Source organism: Caretta caretta, chromosome 1, assembly GCF_965140235.1.
Source record: "Caretta caretta isolate rCarCar2 chromosome 1, rCarCar1.hap1, whole genome shotgun sequence".
NCBI lineage: Eukaryota > Metazoa > Chordata > Testudines > Cheloniidae > Caretta > Caretta caretta.
Window position 1 is genome coordinate 264,463,197 of NC_134206.1, and position 15,019 is coordinate 264,478,215.

At 41.7% G+C, this 15,019-nt stretch overlaps 1 protein-coding gene across 13 annotated transcripts in view; it reads right to left on the minus strand.

The window, feature by feature from the left end:
• ATF7IP (activating transcription factor 7 interacting protein) overlaps positions 1-15,019 on the minus strand; it is a 166,667-nt gene that overhangs the window by 83,000 nt on the left and 68,648 nt on the right. For 12 of the 13 annotated variants that reach the window (XM_048835346.2, XM_048835341.2, XM_048835340.2 and 9 more), the window contains one exon: positions 12,866-13,938. The exons of the other annotated variant lie outside the window; for it this stretch is intronic. In XM_048835346.2, coding sequence (XP_048691303.2) covers positions 12,866-13,931 — 1,066 coding nt within the window. In that variant the 5' untranslated portion in view covers positions 13,932-13,938. Of the gene's footprint in view, positions 1-12,865; positions 13,939-15,019 lie in introns of those variants that run through there. 13 annotated transcript variants of the gene reach the window in all.

The window sequence follows — 15,019 nt, forward strand, 5'->3', positions numbered from 1 at the left end:
TTCCTATTAGTATCACCTCCATTTCATTTAGGTAGAGCTTGAACCCATTTTGTTCTTCCAGAAATGTATTTCTTGGATGAAGCAGCTGGAAGATAGCATCAGCTTCTCCTGATTAGAAGGACCTAGAGCTTGTCGTCATCTGCCCATTGATTGCACTGGAGCCATAGCACTTGACGATCTCACCTATGATCTGAAAATGTTAATTGCAGGAGGCAGAGAGAAAAGAGAAAGAATTTTTGTACCTCCTTTTCAGCTACAGCTTCCTTTCAGATTTACTGATGAAAAGCACTATGAGAGTTAGCTGGTATTACTATTTGTGTGAAACACTTCCAGATGCATCCATAAGCACCTGGTCTTTCTTTTTACATTTTCTAAAAGATTTTAAGTCTAACCCTTCCGGCAGCAGTTATGGCTCATCATACTAGTCCAAATTCCACCATATCCAACGCCCGCAAAGAAATGCAACCAAAAATGAACAAAAAGTTTTAAAAATTCAGTTTACAGGAAGAAAGAAAAAATGGGGTTTTTTCTTTGGATAATCCACCAATATGATCAATGGGCTTTGTCTGTCAATACCTAGTATCCACACAGTACGGAAAAGAACTAGGATCTATGGCTTCAGACAGTAACACTCAAAAATGCACCAACGCTGAGACCAAGCAAGTACCCATGGCTGTACCCTAGCGATGCGTACAACTGTGAACAAAGGGTCAGAATGCTACCTGACAAATCTATTTGGCAGAGGCAGACTCCCGCCCCACCCAAAAGTTTAACATCATCTTAGTTTAAAAGATTTTGACCCCTAGGGGACAAGAGAATCCCTCAGCATTCATAAACTTTTCATACAAAGTCAAATCCATTTTAAGTCAAGTCAGATCTAGAGGGCTTTTGCCTCTTTTTGGGCCTTACTAGAGCACAAAGAAGGATTCAAAACAGTCTAGCATCCTGAATTGGTGGAATCAGAATTTTATGGTCCTAAAAGGACCACCACCCCTTTTCTTTGGGTAGGAGGGATAAAGGGCAGAAGGAAGGGAGACTAATTGACTTCTCATGATGGAACTGGGCACTCAGTTTTGAAGAACAACGTATTGTTATAAAGTCCGAGGTATGTGTATTACTGAAAAGGGCCACAAACAGTGGTTACTTACCTGCACAGTAACTTGAATTCTTCAAGGCATTTGTCCCTATGGGTGCTCCACATTAGAATGTGCGTGAACCCATGCACTCTTGACCAGAGATATTAGTTAGCAGCCTCTGTAGGTCCATGCTTGCCCCCTACATATCCTCATGCTCCGGCATGAAGGTATATAGGGAGAAGCAGACCTGCTGCCACTCCAGTTCCTTCTCAACCACAATGCCCTGAAGTACAACTCTGCTGGACAACAGAGTGGCATACTCTGATACAGTGGCTCCTGGTGTTAAGTAGGAAATGATGGCAAGCATAGAGAATTGCCCGGAGTCTAAGACTACTGATGTGGCGAGGAATACTTCCTGGTGACTCCATTTCCCCTGTGCTGTGAAGTCCTGAAGATGGACACCTTATTCCAGTTGTAAGGTATAGTGATGACCCTTGATGGGGTGGACATGAAAAGGGGATTCCCACACAATCTCTGTAATGATCCTTCCGTGACTGAAGGGAGCTGAGAACTACTGGTGGTAAGGTGCCTACTTGGAAAGACTGTGCCTGCTGGGCCAGTCTTGAGCCAGGCCTGAAGGAGCTGGAAGTGCAGTCTCTTATAGGGTGTCATAAATGTACAGGCTAACATGTGGCCGAATAGCTGCAGGCAAGATTGTGGTATCAGCTGAAGTCAGTAGATGAGGCTGACCACAGTGGATCTTTGTAAAGGCTCTTGGGGTGATTGAAAAGCCAAATGGGAGAACACTGTATTGGTAACAATCCTTGCCCAATGACAAACTGTAGGCGATGGGTGTACATCCTGGAGGTCAAGAGTGGTGAACTAGTTTCCAGAATTATTATTGTTAGAATTACAACTCTGAAGTGCTGCAAAATGATAAATATGTTCAGAGTCCTGCAGTCAAGGACTGGTCTCCATCAGCCTTTTTTCTTGGGAACCAAGAATTACCTAGAATAGAACCCTCTATCAATGAATCTGGGGAGAGCTGAATCAATCACTCCAAGAAGTAGGAGAGATTGAACCTCCTGCCTTAGGAGTCCCTCATGAGAAGTGCCTCTGAAGAGGGATGGGGATGGAGGATGGGAAGGAGGGATGGGTTGAATTGGATGGAATATTCCACTGAAATCCACCTGTAGTCCCACTCTCTGATGTGATGAGCTCCCAGAAAGATAGAAAATAGGAGATTGTTCCCAAATGGTGGAGGAAGGGTGGTTTTGTGCAGTGAGAGAACTGGAGTAGGGAATGGATTTTGACCCTTGACCAACTAGTCAAAATAGCCACTTGGAGAAGGTCACCGACTGGGAGTTCACCATTAAAGAGGGCCCCTTTTTTGAAATCTGGACCTCTTTCTGCAGGGAACTGCAGGTCTGGTGTAGGTCTGGCACTGTACTAGTTGAGAGCATCAAGTTTAGATCCTGAGGGATTGCAGAGTAGCCACAGAATCTTTGAGATTGGAGAGAGCCACTGCTGCCACGACTGAAGAGTTTAGGCATTTCAAAGAGAAGGTTCCTCCACACTTTTCTGTACTACCCTGGGAAAGCTGTAAGCTTGCAGCCAGGAGCCTGGATGCTTGACAGTGGTGGTAGCCATTGAACACAAGGCTGTGCCAGCAGCACCAAGGAAAGCTCGTATGGAAGTTTTTGCAATCATCTGGCTTTCTGAGATGAGGACTTTAAACAGTTTTCTTTGGTGTTAGGGCAAATTATCAATAAAACTTGAAAATTTACCATATATTGTGAAATCACATTTTGACATCAGGGCCTGACAGTTCACAATCCTAAGTTGGAGAGCAGCTGATGAGTAGCTGTTATGGCCTAAAAGGTCCAGAAGCTTGTCTGTTCTCTCACTGACAGCATCCACTACAAGAAATTGGAGGTGGGACAGAAGAAAAAAGTACTCCAGACCCTTGGCAATATTTTTGGTCGACCCACTTGCAAGTGGGTGAGATGGTCACAGATATCTGCCAGACAGTGTGGGCTGGTGACTATAATGCTCATTAATGGGTAAGGCAACCTTGCACGGGGGACAGAATGCAGTGTTGTCTCTTCTGGATTTCCTCCAAGGGTACCTGAAGTGACTCTGCTATTCTTTTACCCAGGTCTGGAAAGGCCCAGATATCATCTACATAAGATGGTGGTAGGGCAGAATCAGGGGGAGGACAACTTGTTCGCCAGTATTGTCTCCTCGTCTACCATTAGCTCCTTCTCCTTTAGAGGTCTTCTTCGGGGGGGCGGGGGATGACACGACGACAACAGGTGTCCTGCTGTACCAGTGACTGTTGGTCTGGATGGGGCCTTTTGCAGAAGGTCACCATAAGGAGCCCATGGGTTCCAGAGAGCCCACTGTAGTGTTGCATAGTGAAAAACAGCAGGAGCCCAAAGTTGTTCCTGCTGAGGCTGGCATGAACTGCTGGTTCCTGGGGGTCTTCTCTATGGGAAATACATCCAGAGAGGAAGATTGAAATGGGAAAGAAATAGAGTCCTGCATAGAAATCTCTGAATCAAAAGAGGTATCTACCCGTGTCCAGCGGAGGAGCCCCTGGCATTGGTGTTGAGAGCCAGAACAGTACAAGAGATTGAGGGGCTAGCAATCATGTTGATTCTGGTGGCCAAATCTTTGTATTGGGGTACACTAGCAATGACTGAAAAACTGAGATCAATGAGGGATCCCTCTTCAGTACCCCTTTTAGAGGGAAGATCCAGGTTCTTCAGCAACTAGAAGATCTTCCTGGAAGAAGAACTTGGCTGTTACCAAACAGGCTGGATAGTGCTCCACCAGGACCTCAAATGGTACCAGAGATAGTGCAGAGGATGGTACAGGAGCATACATTGAAGGCTTTTGAGAACAGTCTGTGCTCCTAGAAGAGTCCTGTGTGGAGATATCTGATGGTGCTGTTTGGTGTGGTTTGCTAGAAGACTTCTCAGTGTGGAATGTACCAGAAGACTTTTTGGTGGGTGCCAGCATCTAGGTACTGGGGCCCACAGAAGCCTCAGCAGTACCCATACCTGGATGTGAGGTCTCCTTGGCCTCAGAGATGACTTTCCCCTTCTTTTGAATTCTCTTTATGGGGAATGATTTTCTTCCTCTAGGAATGCTTCATTTCCAAAGCTCCCCATGCTCTCTGCTTACTGAGGATGAAGTCACTGGAGTAGTCTGAACAGTAGAGGCCAATGTACAGGGGGGAAGGGGACCCTGCAAGTTTCAACAATGCTCCATCAGGAGGTGCTTCAATCTATCTTCTTTCAACTTCCAAGAGCTGCCCCTAAACCCAGAGCAGACCAGGCACTTTGATGGGACATAAATACTCTTAGAGGCAGTTGAGATGTCCGTCACTAAGGGGGAAAGGCCTGTGGAAGGTCTGACAAAGTTTGAAAACCAGGGTCTTTGGCATAACCCAAGCAGGGAGTCCACAAACAAACAAAAAGGAGAAGGGTGAAGAATGACCTGGCCAGGAAAAAAAAAAAAGTGTGTGGAGGGAGGGGAGGCAGTAGAGTTGTGGAGATACTGCCCCAAAAGCACAAATCTGTACTTAAACAAAAACTAAACAGAATACTGAGAAAAAATAAAGAAAAATATGAAGGCTATAAAGGATAAGGCAGCAGCTGTAAGGTGAACAGCAGACACCACAACATTCCATCTCAAGTCAAACGTGGTGGAGAAGGTACTGGAGTGGCGTGGCAGGTCTGTCCCTCCCTACAAAGCCTCATATCAGACCATGAGGGTGTACTGTGTGCAGGCATGGATCCATGGACACTCCTAACTAAAATCTCTGATCAAGAGTGCACAGGCGGGCATGTATCCTGAGGTGGAACACCCATAGAGACTATACTTGAACTCAATTTACAAAGTGAAGCAAGGGACACTTAACAGAGGAATTTATCGGAGAGCTCTAAGTACTGATCCAAGTAATTCAACAAAAACGGATCAAGCGTGGAGATGGACGGTGGGAGAGAACATAAAGAGAAGATTTTAGGATCAGGAAGAGGAGGAAGTGGGGCAAGGCCCTACACCTCACACTTTCCTACCATCACATGGAAAAACCTAACATCCCAGATGTCGGATCCACAGGACACCCAACCTGTGATTTCAAATGGCTTCAGGGCAAAGGCTGTAAGGCCATACACGGTCTCGAAGAAGTCCTGAGAAAATTCCAGGTACAGGAGAATGAAGTAGAAGGCTCCAATATTTACTCCTACTTGATACAGTGTTTGTACATCCAAGGAGAGAATCATAGCCTGTTTCGAAAAACAGGTTTGAAAATTTGTGGTACTGAAACTTTAGATACAATGTACAATGAACTAAAATGTAAAATGAGGAGTTTTTTTAATGCCACTACCAGTATTGGTACTTGAATTTTACAAAACTATTATAGGCATATATTGAAAACTATGGCCCTGATCCTGCAAACACTTAAGCAGGTATGTAATTTTACACTAGCATGAAGGGTTTCATTGACTACAAGGGATTAACTTTTAGCAAAAGTTAAGCATGTATAAAAGTGTTTGCAGGATCTAGAAGCCTAAAGGAACAGGGAATGGACAGAGTCATTGACATCTAAAGAGAGGAGTCAATGGTTACTGGAAGCAGAAAAAGAGGAAAGTGGGTAGAGCTATAATCTGCTAGGGAGACATGGTTTGCAAGAATCTAAAAGCTTCTAGAAGGTGGACAGAGCTTCTGATAACACAATTTTCAGGCTATGGTTTTTACAGTATTTAATTCACTAAGTGGTTGTTTTCTTTCTAACTGTAGCGTATGTGAAAGCTGCTGATCAATACTGCAAATGGGTAATTCGTGTTCAGTGATTAACTAACATCAATGTATGAATTTATGTAGAAAGAAGTGGTAGCAAACAGACTACTAAATGGACCAAAGTTACAAAAAATAGATAATTTGTCAAAAAATGAAACGTAAACCGTTTAAAGAATTGCTATTCAGAAAAACAGAAAGCATTTATTCCCATCTCAAATTGTAGAGAAAATATGTTTCTTCAGATTTTTAAGACCAAATGAACCAATGAACAGAACTCTTCCCACAGAAATCAAAGAGCAAAATACTGAGTTTGATGATCCTGCAAGTCATACATGTTCTGTGTCAGTATCATAATTGAAACAGCCACCAATGATAGTTTAAATCCTTGTTCCTGTACTTTCGGCAGCTCTTCAACTCCAGCGTCATTCAGGAGCAGCCTCTGTTCATCTTCAACACCCATGGCATGCTCCGATTGTGCCATAAAAATCAGCTGAAAAGGTGAAGTCTTAACTTGGTAAGTGAATTGCAGCATACTTTTACATCACCACCACCTTCAATACAGTGCAAAAAAGCAATAAAGTGGTTGAAGCACTTCGTTCTGAATATACCTCTCAGACATATTCAAACTCACGGGTTGACTACTAGATATGTGGCAAGTGAGTAGAGAGGAAAAATTAAAGAAACACTGACCCTGATGCAAGATTGCTGGTCAAGCATGAGAAATGACCCAATAATGGCTACAGCACCCTTTCAGCAAATGGAGTGTTTTTACTTTGTACTACTGTTTTTTTATCTGAAAAGAAAAAAAAAAAAAAGAAAAAAAAGCTGCAAAATGCAAAATGTTGTGTCCAAATAGATGAAGATGCCACCCAAGAATACAGAGAAAAGTATTATATGGTGGTCTCTGGCAATTGCACAGAAAACAGAAATAAAATGGAAAAGATTAGATATCTTTCTAAACTTCTGGTTAATGGGTGTTCAGCACGTTATTTAAAGCTCACTGAAACAGAAGTCATACTTAAAACAGTTTCAAATCATATTGTGGAAGCTAAATTATTCTTCTGTAATCATAATCAGCTGCTTGATTGATTGACTGACTGAAAAATAAATAAAATAAATAAAAGGACTGAGGTCCCAGTATCCCAATATTCTCAGGAAAAATTTATTTCTATATTTACATCCAATCATCAGAAACAGTCTGCAATTTGCAGTGGGACCCTGGATCTTTGATTTAAAGGTAATCCACATTAAGTTTAAAACAGCAACTAAAATGGTTTCTGAAGGCCTGGAAAGATTACAGAACACAAAACCATTGTTGTGGTCTCAGTGGAACTCCAGCTTGATGTAATTAATCACAAAGAACTAGAACCATACAAGGCAAAGTCCAGAAATATCCAGAGAAACCACAGAACCTTTCCATGATTTAGTCAATATGAGTGATCACAAATAGAAAAGTCGTATGTAGCGCCCAGAACAGAAAAGAGGCTGAAATGTGGCTGATAGGACATAATTCTGAGGCTACGGCACCACTGTAAGCTCTCTACTGTAGCCACTCTAAGCCTACAGAAGAGCTCTCCCGTTGGCTTAATTGGCAGCAGGGTGGCAGTAGGTATGTTCATAGCGCTGTATCAGTGTAACTTATGTTGCTCAGGAAGGTGGCTTACTCACACCCTTGAGCAACATAAGTTATACCAACATAAGTGGTAGTGTAGATATAGCCTGAGAGTCCTCCTTCATTTCCAATCATTTAAAATTGAAGATGCAGCATTCCACTCCAAATCTATGTTTCTGAAAGAGGCTGTTTCACAGTTCATTGCATCAAAATGGTGATAAATTATGACAGTTAAATCACTGAAGACAGTACAGTGACTTCGGAATTCTGTAAATTTAAGGGTATGTATATATTAGAACAAAAGACTCACAGCATGGCCGCAGCTGGCCCAGGTCAGCTGACTCAGGCTCGTGGGACTCAGGCTGCAGGGCTAAAAATTACAGTGTAGATGTTTGTGATCAGGCTGAGCTCAGACTTTGAAACCCTGTGAGGAGTGGGACTCAAAGCCATGGCTCCAGTCTGAGCCCGAATATCTACACTGCAATTTTTAGCCCTGAAGCCTGAATCCCCTGCGACTGAGTCATCTGACCAGGGCTCTGACATTGAACGCCACAATTTTTTTTATTGGACTATAGTGGTACCTTAAGAGACAAGTGCTCCTGTCCATCCAGCAAAGTACTGACTGGACATGTTAGCACATTTGGATTGGTTTGGTTAAGATTTGATAGTAGGCCATGTACTGAAAATCAAAATAATTTGGTGAAAGTGTATCTGTATTTAAGTGAAGCTACAAAAGACCAATACTGTAGTCAATAGTGCAAGTATGGCGATCTGGTCCGCTGTACCGGTAAGATATTTATAGCCGGTACTCTATACCGGAAAGATACAGGAGAAGCAGAACAGTGGCCCTACACCAGCAGCTCCTCCAGCGCGGCTGTACCGCCCCATCCCCGCCCCCAGCCCTTCCATGCAGCTGCGTCTCAAGTCCTGACTGGGGTCTGAACAGCAGCCCCGCTGGAGAACAGGGCTGGGGGCGGTACAGCTGCACCCAGTGGCCCCACATTCTGTTCCTTTCACTGCTGCAGTTCCAGAGAGCCCTGTGGTTCAGAAGTCTCTGGCGCAGCACGAGGTCAGAGCACCCCACAGGTAACGTGGGATGGATCATAGGGAGGGACGGGGAGAGTGCATGGCCCTGGGCTAGGAAGAAGTCACGTGAGGAGTCACGTGCCCCCCATCTTTAGCTGGTGCTCCCCCTTTGTGTCCCTCCCATGAGTGCAGCATATCAGTAAGAAATGAATTCTAGTTGCACCAATGCCAGTAGTAATTAACTAATTAATCCGCAGACTTGATTAGTGCATTGTGTTTTATTTACAAAGTTGCAAGCATTTAATTTGACAACTGTGCCTTTTATGTCTGAGGAATAAATATGCTTATAAAAGAAGTGACATTCACTAAGCGTTTTGAGTTTCATGTCACAAAACCTTTGAGGTTTTCTCAATTTTGGGGAAAATCAGAATCACCCCCTGGGAGCTAGGTACCAAAAGTTTTTCTTTGTTAATAGATTGCTATCTGAAGGTTAAAAGGAGTTCAACTCTTTGTTGAAACCCTCCCCCTTAGAATCACAGAATACCAGGGTTGGAAGGAACGTCAGGAGGTCATCTAGTCCAATCCCCTGCTCAAAGCAGGACCAATCCCCAATTTTTGCCCCAGATCCCTAAATGGCCCCCCTCAAGGACTGAACTCACAACCCTGGGTTTAGCAGGCCAATGCTCAAACCACTGAGCTATCCCTCCCCCCAACCTTCAGGAAAGGTTGACAAATGGACATCTCTTCTCCCCTCTTCCCCCCCCCCAAAAGTTCCTTTTATGCCATGCCTGACAATTGCTGGGTTCTCTTCCCCCACCCCCTGCCCTGTTCCTCTCTTTTTCCTTCTTGTCTTTTTTCGTTTTAACTTTTTTTTTCTTAACCCAACTCTTCTCCGCCCCACTATTGCCCCTTGTCTCCTGGGGTTGAGATTCCATTCCCACAGTCACAGGAAAACCATACATTGTAAGCCTTTAGCAGCATGAACAAAGAGGCTTATGAGAGCGTGCGGAAAGAATCTTGGGTTGACGAGTTGCTGCATGAGCCTGAAGTCTTACATACGTGAACTTGCTTCTGCAATTCTATATATTAGGGACCACAACATGAGCAGGGAATGAAGCTGGATAGTTTTTAAGGCTTCACCTCCTGCTTTACCTGTGGATGCAGCAGTATGTTTATAGTGTATATGAGAGGGGATCTGGGATTCCCAGCTTTCCCCATCCAAAATGATTCCTTCTTTGTCCAGAACTTGCACTGAATTAGTGAGATATTCCACTCCCAAAAAGCATCTCCAAGTGAACGTGAGCCAAATGACCTCCTTCTCTTTCCTTATGTCAGTACCCCCTCTCACCACAAACTAGACAGTAATGCAGATAAGCCCCCATTACTTTTTAGTCTAGGGTTGGGTGAATTTCCTCCATTCTGGGTAGGCAAGAAGGAGGAGGGAACTGCCATTCAAAAACTTTTCCTTTCAAATTCAAAAGGGACTGCAAAGGCAGTTTAAATTACCAGGGAAAGTTATATCATTGGAAAGGACACCCCACTTACCCCTCTTCAGATGTCTTAAAGATTTAGTGGGAACCTGACCATTTCACTGAGATTTCTGATGTCTTTTTAAGTTTGCCCTTAAACATGGTGGTTCTTATATAGTTCATAGGGGAAACCAGTTATTTGTGTATGCTTCTACATGGTATAATTCCATGCAGCATAAGCACAGTGCATGGTAGAGAGACCATGAGTCTGCAACATCAACAAAATAATTAGAGAGTTTATCCACGTAGTCAACACGATCTTAGCATACTCAACACTTAAAAATTCCTGTTGGAATGTATTAGGCCCAACATCAGTTAAATCCTCCCTCAATGATCAAGACAAGTCAACTCAATTGTACAAAAGAAATAGCTGCATAGAATAACTGTGATGTAAATCACACCATGAAGCACTATTCAGAGCTTCACATGAGTGACAATTAATGGCTAACCCATAATAGAGCCTTGGCACATGTATGTTGACACTGAAGTTTCCCAAGAATTATTTAAATAACACCACAGGTGCACATGGCAGCTTATAGACAGATAAAAATGGCAAGTCTCTGCCTTGGGCAGCTCACAGTTTTAAACATCTTGATGCATTGATGCATACTGGCAAAGTGGAAACTTTAGAAAGTTAGCTATTTCTCAAGATAGATGGTCAATGAGAGCTAAATCCTCCATTATTTTAGAAGAATGAAACTAACTAATGTTTAAATATTATATGATAACACGTATCCCTTCCTTTCTGTGAACACTGCTTTGAACAGCTTTTCCAGAGTCTTCTACACAGCACAAAATGTGCTAATCCATAAAATACTATAGACCACAAGCATTCTCAAGATACATGAGACCTGAGAAGAATAAGTAAAATAGGAGTATATGCATTCCAAAAGAGGAAAAGACCAGGATATTAACAACATGCCAATACTGCTGTTGCCTTAGCATGTTTAGTTATTTTCTTCTTTCCTTCAAATATCCAACATATTTTTTAACACTCTTTATTCTAATTATTTCAGTGTTTCCCAAACTCCAGAAAACTGAGCTCCCCTTCAATGCTGCCATATGTTGCATATTGTAAGATTAGTAAGCTGTTAACACCTTCCACATCCCCTTGCATCGTCCTTCATGCCTATGCTTTGTTAAATGTTGTGCTATTCACTGCTCTAGGACAATAGTAGTAATGTTATGCTTTTATCAAAAAAAATTTTATTTGTAATCAGATTATCTCCACACAGGGTAGTTTACTCCAATTGTTAACTACAGTCTTTGTAAAGATATTTACTTAAATGGCTTACATTTTTGGCCCTTAATTCCCTTAAATGTGTGCTCTTTTGTTCTTTTATTTGACATTAATATAATAGTTTTTTTGTTGCCTTCCAGCTCTGATCAGTAAGTTTTCCATTTAGACTGCAACTTATTTGAGACAACCACCTGTTTTCCTACATCTCTGGAACATCTCATACTGTTTTAGGTACTACAGAAATAGTAAATTATGACTAGCCTGGTAGAGTCTCTAGACTATCATCTTCTAAAAGTGGTATATGGTTCCTTATTCACTGAAGTCATTTCTGGCAACGCCCCATTGATCTCAAGTAGAAATAACTTTGGTTCACTGCCTCTCTAATTATTTTCATTAGCCAGGATTTTCTAGTTCCCATATTTTTGGGGTTCTCAGTCACTGCATTGTCTCTAATATTTGTAACATCCACTTTAACAAGAAAGGCAGAGCTGCAAACCATATTCCCAAAAACCTGGTTCTATCAATCCCATACATTACGTATATTTTTCTCCAACTTAGATCCATCTTTAATTATGCATCTCTGGAGTGTTTTTTTTTCTTTCTTCTTCTTTTTTTTTTAAAACAGCAACAAAACTTCATCTTAAGCACTGTAACTAAAGGTTTAAATCTCAACCCACCATCATTTTTGAGAGAGATCATTCCGGTTTTGGAGTGCTGTTAAATTTTTCAATTACCTGTGCTGGGGTAATCTCAGTTTTTCAGTTTATACCTTTGTCCTCCATTTTGGGCATGCAAGTGGAGGAGCAGCAGTAGAACGATGCATATATTTTAAAAAAATTATTTCTGCTGTATTTCAATATTTGTACGATAAATTAAGCATGACAAAATAAACCTGAGGCAATCAAATTGTCCCTAGAGAATCCCTAACTGGGATACAGCAGGTGGAGGTGACTGTGTCAACTCCACTGCCTCCTTCCGGATCTCCTCCCCACTGTAATGTGAGGGAAGGGGTATATTGTGCACGTTGCAAGAAAGGGGAGCACTGAAGCCAGGCCTTACATCAATGGTATTAATTAAAGCATGACCCTTGCACCTTTAACTTCTGCCAGGGCCATGCAAAGGCTGCCTGACATTTCACCCAAACCTTTCCACTGTACCTAAGCAGAGCTTGAACCTAGTCAAGACATTTATTAGTACTTTCAACTTGTTCTTCTGATGGCTGCTCAATTAATTGCTCTGCTTAAATCAGCTATTCATATTTTAAGAAGAAACTCAAAATTGGCAAAGTTCATCATTTTTCTTCTGCAAAGCTCATTACTTTATTAACAATGGCCTTACCCCATGAATTATCACAACAAAAATTGTTCTGAATTTGATGCTCTCTTAAAAGACTTAATTAAAATAAGTTCTTACAAATATGGAATAAACTGAAAAATCTCCCAAAATATACAACTGAAAGCTGAAATTCTGTCCATGTCATTAATCAGTATACCAAGACATCAATCTATTTTATCAAATAGGTGAATGAAAATCTCATATTTGGACCACAACTACAACAAAAACAGTGTCTAACCTGGAGGACTTGTCTTGTTTGGTAGTACCACTTCAGCATCCTCCTCTTTCTCACCACACGGCTCCTCTTCATCAGAGAGTACTAAGAAAGCTTCTTTAGGCAAACTTTCACTGATTTCGTGTTTGGATGGTGAACCCAAAGAGTTCTCCATTTTATCTTCCAAATCTGGGCTTGTGTCATCCACTGGAAGCAGGGAAGTTTTAGAAAAACAACATAGTTCATCTTCAGCTGGGGCCAGCTTTTCCAAAATTGGAATTATTTCATCCGTCTCCATAGAGTCTGTGTTTTCCAAGATGTTCTCGCTTGGTTCTTCTACTGACTTTTCAATGGTGGTTTCTGGAAGATATGCAGATTGGTCTCCTTCATCCTTTGGTTCCTGGTCAGTTTCCATACTGCTAGATATAGCCTCTTCTCCAACAGTATCTTCATCAACAACCTCTTCTTCAGCACTTTTTTCTTCTTCAACAGGTAGATCAGAACTAACAGCTAATTCATTTGTTTCTGCTTTCTCTTCTGAAGAGTCATTAACATCACAGCTTACTTTGCTTTCACCTTCAGATGGGCTCTCTGTCTCTCTTTGGTCCAAACTATGTTTTATTCTGTGTTCTTCGTGAAGGTCATCATCTTTTTTGTTATCAAGTACCTGATTTCCACCCTCAGAGACTGAAGCAATGATAAGATCCTCCTGCTCTTGTTCAGAGATAACATTCTCTGGAGACAATGTTTCAGGTTTGCAATCTAGGTCACCATCTTTGTTCTCTGCCCTGACAGCAGGACTTTTGACATCAGAGATTTCCTCACTTTCAGTTCTCCCTTCTTCAGGGTCAAGACATATATCCACTAAACCATTAAACTCCTTTTTGTCCTCCATGCAGTCTGTGTTGCTTAAAGGGGAATTTAGATCAGAATCTCCATTTTCATGTTTGCCATTTAACAGTTTAATTTCAGTGGTCTTCAACAGCTCCTCTTTGACCTTATAGACAGCCTCAAGTTGTTGCCGATCGCTTACTCTCATTGTTTTTCGGGCCTTAAAGACTTTTTTCTGAGGTTCTTCTGTGCTGTCCATCTTGACCCTTAAAATATAAAAATAAAATAAAAGGATAGCAAGGAATTAAAATAAAATATTGTTTAGTGAAACTGCTAACTAGCCCCTCCCAATACATGTGTGCTATACAGTATTGTAAGTAGTTAATGCAGGTACTCCAAGAAAGTAAGTGTAAAAAGTTGCATTTAGAACATTTTAAAGCAAATCGATTTCATCACATTCATGAAAGCAACACAGCATTATATAACTTTAATGTCATTTCTCATTCATATTTTCCTCCACACCCAGCCCTCTGAAATGCAACAATTATAGATAATTGTGTGCTAAAGGTCTACTGATTCAGTTCACAAGATTCACAATGTCCTATATTACTACACTTGATCCACTTATTGACATTCAAAAGTGAAAAAAGACAACTCTTAAATTAGCTTGTGCTAACCTAAGATCCAACCAAACAACTCATGTGAGAGAGATGCAAACAGTTCCTTGGTTGAAAATTAAACATTCTTATTTCAAAGATACTAGACATCTAAAGATTTTACTCTTACTTTGTTTCATACGAAAAGTTTACTCAGTTTTACAGAGTTTCAGAAACAAAACAAGAACCTGATTCTCTCCCCTCCTCACCAAAAAGCAATACTAACCTGTTCTGAAACTGTTGTTCTTCAAAATGTATTGCACGTGTTCATTCTGCTCTTGGTGTCAGTGAGCCCTGTGCACAGCCGTCAGAAACATTTTCCTTCAGCAGCACCCATTGGGCGAAGCTCTGCTGCTGCATGCCATTGCATACAGGTATAAAGGGCAGAGCCACCCCAGTCCTCCTCCATTCCTTCTTTCCTCTCTTCCTTCAATAGAGAGAGGTAGAAGACCAGGTTGTGGAATGGACACGTTCAACACATCTCAAAGAACAACAGTTATGGAACAGGTTAGTAACCATTTTTTCTTCAAGTTATTGCACATGTGCATTCCCCTCTTCGTGATTCACAAGCTGTAAGACAGGAAGTGGGATCGGAGTATATTTCAATAAATATTGGAGAACAATTTGCCCCACTGTAGCATCATCTCTGGAATCTTGAGCCCTAGCACTGCAGAAGGCAAATGTGTGGACC